The sequence below is a fragment of the Trachemys scripta genome, chromosome 1 (genome assembly GCF_013100865.1).
Source record: "Trachemys scripta elegans isolate TJP31775 chromosome 1, CAS_Tse_1.0, whole genome shotgun sequence".
NCBI classification, from domain to species: Eukaryota; Metazoa; Chordata; order Testudines; family Emydidae; genus Trachemys; species Trachemys scripta.
Window position 1 is genome coordinate 99,045,612 of NC_048298.1, and position 10,704 is coordinate 99,056,315.

The following is a 10,704-nucleotide window of genomic DNA, read 5'->3' on the forward strand; positions in this document are numbered from 1 at the left end:
TTAATTTATATGTGGTAGCTAGAAGTCATGTTGTGTTATTGATGTCAATAACTTCTCCCTTTCTAGGACTTCTTTTCCCCCTTTCCCCCAACAAAAAACAAAAAAACTGGCATCTGTCACTCCTCTGTTTTGTTGTTGCCTCCCTGATTTTGTTCAGGATGTTGACATCACTATAATGGTTTCCATCAAAAAAATTGTTAGCACATGCCCATTAGTATATTTTTATGATCTGTGATTTATAGGTATGTTTATGGTCTTCTCCACCTAGATGTTTTATTTCAGTAGAATCAGTGTAATCTTTATGTATTTTGTTTCTCCACCATGTTTAACTTCTTTAGATAAATATAGTGGGTAATTACCATATTAGCCTACCATGTATCAGAATTTTCAGTTTTGTCTAGTTCCTCTCCCAGTGCCAGGCACCCAGCTCACCTGATTTTGCTTTTATTTTTCTCACCTGGCCCTTTTCATTTTTATTCCTAAATAAATAACTGTTTATGTATGCAGTGGTGTTGTAGCTGAGTTGATCCCAGGATATTAGAGAAACAAAGTGGGTGAGGTAATATCTTCTATTGGACCAATTTCTGTTGGTGGGGGAGACAAGCTTTTGAGCTTACTCAGCATTCTTCTTCAGGTCTGTGAAATGTACTCAAAGGCATGGGCGGCAGGTGGACCCAGCCCTTCAGGGAGGCTTGTCTCGCAGCTCTGTCTAGGGTGACCAGATCAGAGATATAAAATATCGGAACACGGGGGGGGAGACGAGCAAAAAAAAGCGGCGGCGCGCGGTGGGTCCGGGCGGGGGCAGTGCGGAGCGGGCAGGGGCCGGGTGCTCCCCGCTGCTGCCGGGGAGCCCCGCGCCTCTCCCTCCCGCTCGCGGCTGCGGCTCCTTCCCGGTGGGACGTGTCTCCCACCAACCCGGCCCGCCCTGGGCACATGCGGCGCGCGTCCCCCGCGCCTAGTCTACCTCCCGCCAGGAAGGAGCCACTGGAGCGCAGCAGAGCGGGAGAGGTGCAGGCTGCAGGGCTGGAGCAGCCTCCCCCTGCGCTCCCGGCCCCGGGCCCCCGTGTGCAGCGGCCTGGGGGCCGGGCAGGAGCCCTCTGGCACAGCAGGGGGCTCAGAGCTGAGCCCCCCCATCTCCCTCCCTTCCTTGCCAGCCCCCCTTTGCCTACCCGCCCGGTGCCTGGGTGCTGGAGATGACTCACCAGCTCCAGAATCCAGGTGCCACCACCACCCCCCTCCCTCCCGGCTTGCGCCGCCATGCAGCTGCAAGCCTGGGAGGGAGGTGGAATGCTGCGTGGTTGAGGAAGAGGCGGGGCCAGGGCGGGGATTTGGGGAGGGAGCCAATGGAGGAAGGAGGGGGAGGAGCCAAGGGTGGGTGAGAGTCCCTCCGGGAGGGCAAAATTTCTTGTTTGTCCAGTGTCCCGTCCAAACATTGGTCGGGATGCGGGACACAGAAGCAAAGATCGAGACAGTCCCGATAAAATCGGGACGTCTGGTCACCCTAGCTCCGTCCCTTATGCACAAGGCCCCGCCCCTGTGACTGGAGCCCCCCAAACTTCCCCGTGGCCAGAGAAGCCCTGGGCTGGCGGAACACCGAGCCACACACTGCGTCCCCCACCTCCAGAGGAGTCCTGAGCCAGCCCTAGCTGGCCGACCAACCCGAGACCCGGCCAGAGCAGTCCCAGCTGCGCTGGCCAGGCCGGGCCTGTAGCAGCCTCAGCCCAGCATCTCATGGCAGTGGCTGCAGCCAGGGAAGGCAGAGCCTTGCCTGGCCTGTTATACCCGCCACCCATGCTCAAAGGGTATGTTTATACTGCAAATAAATACCTGTGGCTGGCATACGTCTGGCTCTCTGTAAAATAGCAGTGTAGATCTTCGGGCTCAGGCTGGAGCCAGGTGTCTGGGACCCTCACTCCTCTAGGACTCTGTGAGCTTGGCCATCAGCCTGTGCCCAAACATCTACAGCACAATTTTACAGCCCCACTAGCCTGAGTGTGATGGGGTTGCTCTACTCACTGCTCAGCAGCACCTCCTTGTGGCTCATCTGGGGAATTAGCTCTGCTACTTAATCTGATGCTCCTTCATGCGGTTATTCAGTCTGTCAGGACTGAATAGGTCAGATATAGAGTGATCATTTCGTGAAAAGTGTTCACCTGGAGGTGATAGGATGTTTTTGTCTTATTTTTCTGTGTGAGTTCATTAGAGAGTGCAGTGATTCTGTCTCATCTCACCCATATAGCTGTTTTTTGGGGCATTTAATGCATGGATGTGGTATGCCACAGGCTATAATAGGCATATATGTGACCTCCCAGTCCTCATCCTCAAATGAAACCTGCACAATACCTTCAAAAGATGAGCCTGGGAGTTTAAATTCATAACTTTGCTAGATACTAGAAATCCTGGCCTGAATAGAGACACTGGAATTATGGCTTATTATGGCAATCTATAACCCACTTAACTCCCCTCCAAGCTTTTTTCCTTTCCTCCCTATGACTAGAGAGGTGTTAAAGGATCACTTCACCTTGAATGGTCCCTTGAAAAAGAGCTCCATGTCAGCTCAAAAGGTTGTGTCTCACCAACAGAAATTGGTATGATAAAAGATATTACCTCACCCACATTGTTTTATGTAACAGTTCCTTGTCTCATCTGACCCCTGGGCCAACCATTATTAAGGCTGCAAATCTTTCATGGAGGTCACAGAAGTCACAGATTTCGTGACTTTCCAGGACCTCCAGGACTTCCGCAGCTGCAGTGGCTGGTGCAGCTGACCCCAGGGCTACCCGAGCAGCTGGGGTGGCCCTGGGGCCAGCCACACTGGCTGTTGCTCCAGTGGCCCCAGGCAACTGGTCCCGGGCACTGCCCTGGAGTAGTGGTCCGGGAGCAGTAGCAGTGCCACAGGCCACCTCCGCCCGGAGTAGCAGCAGTAGTGGTGGGGCCACAGGCTGCCTCCTGCCCGGAGCAGCGGTGGCGGGGCCCTGGGTTGCCCCCCACCTCCAGGAGCAGCAGCCTCCACTGAAGCACCGACTCCCCCCCTCAGCAGGTAAGATTTAGTTAGGGATATTTTTAGTAAAAGTCACAGACAGGTCACTGGCCGTGACTTTTTGGTTATTGCCCATGACCTGTCTGTGATTTTTACTAAAAATACCCGTGACTAAATCATAGTCTTAACCATTATATATACATGGGCTTCACTTGTATGGTACTTCTGGCTATCCTGAGCAGACTTTATGTTCTTTGCAGCACTCATAGCGTGTCACAGTTTAAATACTCTACCCCCAAAAATCGGCCTTAGATACTCATTACTGGAAACATTGTTTCATTTTGAAAAAGTTGCAACCACTTCTCTGTATAATCTGTTCCACAAATGCTTCATAGCAGCTAATATATCAAACTCATCTTCTCTGTGCCATCTTCTTCATTGCATTAGGATTCTTTAATTCCATCCGAATAGCTGGCCAGACGGAGCATGGTAACATTTCAAAGAAAGCAAATAAATATGGATTAGCTCTGGAAAGAGTAGTAGAGTAGTAACTCAGAAAAGATTATGGTTTGGCATTGAAGAAATTAGGCTAAAGTATTATGCATATCAACTTGCCTTTAAAGAACTTATTAATTTTAGTAAGACTTGTTAACTTTATATTTAATACACCTCTACCCCGATATAACACGAATTCAGATATAACGCGGTAAAGCAGTGCTCTGGGGGGGCGGGGGGGGGGGCGGGGCAGCGCACTCCGGTGGATCAAAGCAAGTTTGATATAACGCGGTTTCACCTATAACGCGGTAAGATTTTTTGGCTCCTGAGGACAGCGTTCTATCGAAGTAGAGGTGTATATTTGGCAGCAAGGCAAAATGCTTTCCTTTTTTCAGATTTTCAATAAACAAAGGACACTAAAAGCAGTGAATCTACTGCTGTTTTTCATAGGGCAAAGCCTTTGCTTGAGAGTCTGGCTCAGAAGGCAGGGTTCATTCTAGATTGCTCTCAGCGTGGAAGCTCCTTTTGCAATAATATTCTACAATGGCTATTGCCATTTCGGGGTTCTCTAGAACATCTATTGTCTGCTCTCTAACAGAGACATCATTATGGTCATTCACATGTGTGCGTTTAACTATCATAATTTGTTCCAAATGGGGCTTCTCTAGAAACTGACTAATATGATGCAACAGTTGCATAATGAGGCAGCCATTTTCTCCTTGGTATAGGAACAATAGAATCTGTGAATATCTGCTATCTACACTGGTTTCTAATAAGGAAGCAGATTTAATTGAAGATTTTGCTGGCTGAATATAAAGCCTTTGATAATCTAGGTTTCAGGTGCTTGAGTGCTTGTCCCTCCTTCTATGCTTCTAGAAAGCATTTGGGATAGGCTGGATTTTTGTTCTATAGACTTCTTGCTGAATGGACTCTCAGTGAAACTTCATTCCTGAAGATGTCTGCAGGAGTCATAGAATCATAGAAGATTAGGGTTGGAGGAGACCTCAGGAGGTCATCTAGTCCAACCTCCTGCTCAAAGCAGGACCAATCCCAACTAAATCATCCCAGCCAGGGCTTTGTTAAGCCGGGCCTTAAAAACCTCTAAGGAAGGAGATTCCACCACCTCCCTCGGTAACCCATTCCAGTGCTTCACCACCCTCCTAGTGAAATAGTTTTTCCTAATGTAACCCCTAATTACATTTTTTATTTATTTATTACAAAAAAATACATTAATATCCAACCTAGACCTCCCCCACTGCAACTTGAGACCATTGCTCCTTGTTCTGTCATCTGCAATCACTGAGAACAGCCCAAACAGGGAAAGAACAGGTTAAAGAAAATATTTAGATAAATCAGATGTACAGTATTCAAGTCCATAGGGCCTGATGAAATTCCTCCTAGGGTACTTGGTTCAGCTACTTCCTTAATCTTTAAACCGTTAGCCATTATCTTTGAGAACATATAGAGAACAGATGGAGTCTTAGGGGGCTGGAGAAAGGTACTATGTTTGGCAATGTTTTAAAAGGGGAATAAAGAGGAATTACAGGCTAGGAGAGGGCAACATGAGTTAATGGGGGGGAGAGTAATATTAATGAGGGGCACCACCTTTTCCCCATAACAATGAGTGATGAAATGTGACTGCTTTGGTTCTTTTAATAGATGCACATGACTGAGATCTATGTTACATAATTTCTCTCTCAGACATTGAAGTATAGAGGGAAAGTTCTGTCACCACAATACTGCAGACACAATGAGCTCAATGTCTTTCCTGGCATTGTATTTTACTGTGCCCATGACCAGGCTGCTTGCCTCAGGATGGACTTTTTGTTTGGCTAGTGACCCCTCCCCCATCCCACTGCATGCCACAGGTGCTGGAACTAGGGGTGCTGTGGCACCCCGCTGGCTTGAAGAGGTTTCCATCAGATACAGGGTTTACAGTTCGTTCAATGGCTCTCAGCACCCCCACTATACACATTGTAGGCCCCCCTGCTTCCTGTGGCAAAGGTGCAATCCGTATCACTGGGAGTGACTCAGCATTGACAACCCCATGCCTTTGAAAATCACAAATCAGCCCCCCTCCCCCCCAAATAACCAACCCAGGATAATTTTACAAATGACCCCCGGGGGGGGGGGGTTTGGCCTTGGAGGGGGGGGAGAGAAGACGCGCTGGGGAGACATGCGTGACAATCACAAGGCCGAAGAACTTCGCTGACAGGGAAGCGAGTCTCGTGACTCCCGGAGCTGGGGCTCTAGGAGACAGCACACGGGGTTTGTGTCTGTGGGGCCCCGCCTCCATGCGAGAAGGTGGGGGTGGCCCCCGTGTGGCTGCGCCACCCAGCTTGGTACCGGAGCCGACCGGCCCCCGCAGGGGGCTGCTGCCCAGCCCAGGGCGGCTTGGGCGCTGAGCCCGGAGCCAGGCCCGTCAGGCCGCGCCGCTGAGCGCCGGCCCCGCTAGGGGGCGCCGCCCAGTCTCGCATCGCAGCCGCGCTCTGCCGCTGCGCCCGGAAGCGGCCGCGGGGATGAGCCGGGCTGGAGGCGGAGGCAGCGGGCGGCGGCGGCCAGCTGTTGGGACCCGGCCCCCTCCGCCCCGGCGCATGGCAGCGCGGTGAGCGGGCGGCGCGGGCGGCGCAGGGTGATGGTGGCCGGCGGGTCATGCTGCTGAAGCTCCTGCAGAGACAGACCTACACCTGCCTGTCCCACAGGTATGGGCCCTGCCTCTGCCTCGGGGGCCTGGTCCTCGTCCTCGTCTCCGCGCTGCAGTTCGGAGAGGTCAGTAACGCCCGCCGCCCCCCCCCCCCCCCCCCCCCCCCCCCCCCCCCCCCCCCCNACCAACGGCCGCCCCCCCCCCCGCGCGTGTCTTGCTCCCCCTCCCCTCGCAACCCCCTCCCCCGCGCGTGCCCTGCTCCCCTTCCCCCTTCAGCACCCACCCCCCGCGCGTGCCCTGCTCCCCTTCCCCCTTCAGCACCCACGCCGCGCGCGTGCCCTGCTTCCCTGGCCCCCTTCCTCTCCGCTCAACAGCACACCTCCACGCGTCTTACCCGCTCCCCCGGCCCCTTCTCCCCACGCAGCACCCACTCCACGTGTGTGCCCTGGTCCCCCTCAGCACCCACTCTGTGCGTGTGCCATGCTCCCCTTCTCCCGCAGCACCCTCCCTCTGCAGCACCAACCCCGCGTGTGCCATGCTCCCCTGGTCCCCTCCCTCTTAGTTTCACAGTCCCCCCGGCCCCCATGCATCTTACCACTTCCCCAGCCCCCCTCCCCCTGCAGCACCCACTTGCACGTGTGCCATGTTCCCCCGGCCCCCTCCCCTCCACAACATCCCCCCCCCACATCTTACCTGTTCCCCTGCCCCCCTGCAGCACCCACCCCATGCAGTGCCCTGCTTCCCTCCCCCTCGGCCACATGTGCTCAGCCAGCCCCATCTGTGGTGCTCCTGCCTGATGCACCCACCTTGTGCATGTGCCCTGCAGTACTGCGCCCCTGAGTGACAGTCCCCGTCTCCTTCCCTCTGTAGCACCCTGTGCCCCGTAGCAGCCCCCACATCCCTTCTGAGCACCCTGGCAGAACCCACCCTGTGCATATGCCCTGAAGCACCACTGTGCCCCTTGCCTCCCCAACCTTCCCTCTTGCTTCTCCCTTTCAACACTTATCTTAAGTATGTGAATTACTTCCCACCGCAGTGCCCTCTTTCCCCCTCACTATCAAGCTGTGATGCTCCTGCAGAGCCCCCCCCTACCTTTTGACATTTACAATGCCCTGTGCTTCCACAGCACTCACCCCAGTATGCTGGCTTCCCCCTGCAGGACCCTGTGCCTACGCAGAAGCATCCACCCATCCCCTCCTGTAACTTGTGTTTCCAAAATATCCATCTCCAGTGCTTCCCCTGCCCTTTGAGTACTACCACCCCTGTGCTCTTGCCTTTCCTCCCTATATTCCCCCATGCCCAGTGTACTGACTACTGCATGGTACGCAGCACTTGCTCCAATGTCTCTGCAGCACCATCACAGAACCCTATTCAGTATCCCAATGCAGTACCCATCTAGAGCACTTGAACCACAGTGCTACTGCCTCCATACAACCTTCTCTTCTGCAGAAGTTTACAGCACATCAGTTCAGTGCCTCTACGTGCCCTTGCTCATAGGCTCTCCCTAGCCAGCATCAACCAGTACTTCTCCTGTGCCACTCCTGTCCAGTGTTCCTGCTTCACCCCTTGTAGCACTTCCACCCATGGACGCTCTGTTTTGGTGTCTTGAATTTATCATTCTCCCAAGTGCTGCTTTTCCCTTAAGCAACTCCCACTCTCTTCCCCTGCAACATTCTTGCCTTCCTATTGCTCTCCACTGAGACAGCCATATTTGCTGTGGGGAACTGAATGTGGAATTTTGATGTATTTGGTATATTCAGAATACAGAGATTTGTGTATAATACAAATTGGATCCCCTTCAGCTAATCACAATGCAGGGATTTGTGGAATTGCTAAATAACCATTCGGTTCTGGGACACTACTCAATATGGTCATATTTACCCTTATTTTTAATATCTTACTAAGCTCTTTATAGGGGCAAATTATGTTACATCTGTGCAACCTATTAAGATCACCTCACCAAAAGTGTAAGTTAAGGCCGAATTTGGTCATATATGTAAAAACCCCCTCAAGTCAGTTAGCTGACTTCTGTTTTGGAAAGTGGATTCAGGCAACTTAATTTTAAATTCTTCATTCAGCTACCAGTTTGTATGTAAGGCTATATGTTTTTAATATGCTAAGCAGAAAACTTATATCCAAGCATAGCAGCAATCATTCTTGTTGTGTGTATTTCAGAACTGCCTACAGGTCTCAGCTGAGATCCTTGTACTGTTGTACTAAGCACTCTACAATTGCATGCACCTTGTGTTCACTAGAGAATTTTTTTTAACCTTAGTAAACGTGTTTATGAGTCTAGTGTAAATAAGTCTCAGGTAGGGTTCAACTTGATCAGGTAACATGTTAAAACCACAATTGCCTAGTCTACACACAGCTCTTAACACGTATCAAAACAGCTAATATGTTAAAAATACACCTCTTTTCTGGGATAGCCAGGGACATTCTTGCTCCAAGAGCTTACAGTGTAAGTAGACAAGAAAGAGGAAGGGAGGGAAGGGTGACAGAGGTACAAAGGAATGAAGTGTCTTGACCAAGGTGAAACAGCAGGTCAGTGAACAATTAGGGAATAGAACCCTGGTCTCAGAACCTTGTTAGACGCTGCCGTTTTGTAAGCAGTTTCACTTTGCTCTGAAATTACTATTCTGATACCAAGATAACGCAAAGGAAAAGATGTATGATGATGATTTGATATTGCTGACAGTATGATATCTGGGTGGGGTGTAGTTCTTGTTGACTCTTGAGCTTGTGAAAGGATTAGTTTAAAAAAATCCAACCCAACACACACCAGGATTTAGATTTTAAATGTGATTAGCATTTGTTGACAGTAGCCCCAATTTGATTAGCACTCCTGCATCATGAAAGCAATTTGTATTGCAGTTTAATATTTCAAGGTAAAATAGAAATTTTTGAAAATCGAAGCAGCTTTATAATCAAGTAGCATGTACAGTTTTGTTTTGCAGGAGAACACAGGGAACTAATATACTGTATGTCTTTACTGAAAAATGCCATTCTTCTTTTGGTCCATTTCAGAAATATTGTGTGAATTTTAAATGTCAAGAAAAGGGCCTTTCAGTGCTGAATGGTCTCAGCAGGCCTGGGCAGGGAGAGACTGGGTACAATCTGCACTTTCTCAGAGGCCTTGGTTTCTTTGCTTGTATAACCTCCATCCCCTCCCTCTTCAGATAACTTATTATCACTTTTTTTTTTATCAGGGCAGGCCGATTGGAGTTCTCTTTAGAGCTCTGTTAATGCCATTTTTGAATGGCCAGCTGTTACCACAATAGGGAGATTGAGTTCTTTTCCCCTGCAGCCTGGAGAACTGAATTCAGTATTTCCAACCTCCTGCTGCTCACCAATATCATCAGTATTTTGACTGTCCTGCTTTTATCATTTTTAATATTTTTGTTCCAAAAATAGTATGCAACTTAATTTTTTCCTAACAAATGGGCTGAACTGCCTGGAATGATTTGCACGTGCACAGATACACTAAGCACTCTTAATTATATATCAGGTCAACACAATCAAAAAAGAAATAAACACAAGCTTTTGAAAATGACAACTACAAATTTAGGGGATTGTCAAAATCAAATAGACTCAGAGGGAACACTGGCCTGCAAATGCAACATAAAAATACCCTTCAGATCTTAAAGATCCCAGTCCTCTAGCAGTTTCTCAACTGTACCTAGATATCTATTGGGAGGATTTCTTAGGGAATGTATCCAGATTTTATCAAACAGAGAATGTTTGTGGAGGGTAAGTATACCTTTTTGTAAAATGGATGCTAAGAGGCTGAAAGCCCATGTTGTGGGCAGTGTTATTTCTTTGTGCATTCATTTAGAGCAGTGTCTTACCACAAATTTTCCTGTGTTCTGAAACTGACTAGTGATTGTGCAATGTATATTTTACATTGTCCTTTGCAACTCCTGGTGATAAAATCATATCTAAAAATAAACTAAAACATGGACTTGTTTGCATGTGATATGCAGTTAGAAATCCCAAATCCAATGTGTACATCTAATAACGGATGAGAAATCTGCCACAAATGGTGGTTATATACCTGAGTTTTAAAAGCTTGTCTATGTCAATAATTATCAGTTTATAAGATGAACAGAATTAATTCTTCTGTTTAATGGAGGAATTCATCTTAGATAAAATTCCATTAGAATAAACGACATTTAGGAATTTTAAAATTGAACAGCACTGAAAAGTTAGGAAATGCCAAAGACGTGGTTGGAGAAGCAGCTATAACCCTCTCTCCCCCCTTTGTTTATGCCGAACACCTGGGGAATGAATTCACTGTGCAATGCATTTAGCCACCTATTTATGCATGACTAAGAATTTGTCTACGCTGCCCCTTGGTTTGAACTATAGAGGTGTGGATAGTGGTGGGCACTGAAGTGTTGTGCTGTAATTCCCTTGCGTGGACACTGCAGGCATGAACTAAAAGGTTCCTAGTTCGCATTAATGTAATGCTGTTTGAAGAGGACTATGTTAATGCGAAATAGATACCTTTTACATGTAGTCCTCTTCAAACAGGATTACATTAAGGTGAACTAGGAACCGCTTAGTTTGCGGCTGCAGTATCCAC

At 49.0% G+C, this 10,704-nt stretch overlaps 1 protein-coding gene across 2 annotated transcripts in view; it reads left to right on the forward strand.

Annotated features, from left to right (window-relative positions):
- Positions 1-5,990: 5,990 nt before the first annotated feature.
- GNPTAB (N-acetylglucosamine-1-phosphate transferase subunits alpha and beta) overlaps positions 5,991-10,704 on the forward strand; it is a 68,816-nt gene continuing 64,102 nt past the window's right edge. Inside the window, exon 1 of one of the 2 annotated variants that reach the window (XM_034778848.1) lies at positions 5,991-6,244. In XM_034778848.1, coding sequence (XP_034634739.1) covers positions 6,128-6,244 — 117 coding nt within the window. In that variant the 5' untranslated portion in view covers positions 5,991-6,127. The remainder of the gene's footprint in view (positions 6,245-10,704) is intronic. The other variant, XM_034778856.1, reaches the window with a different exon arrangement.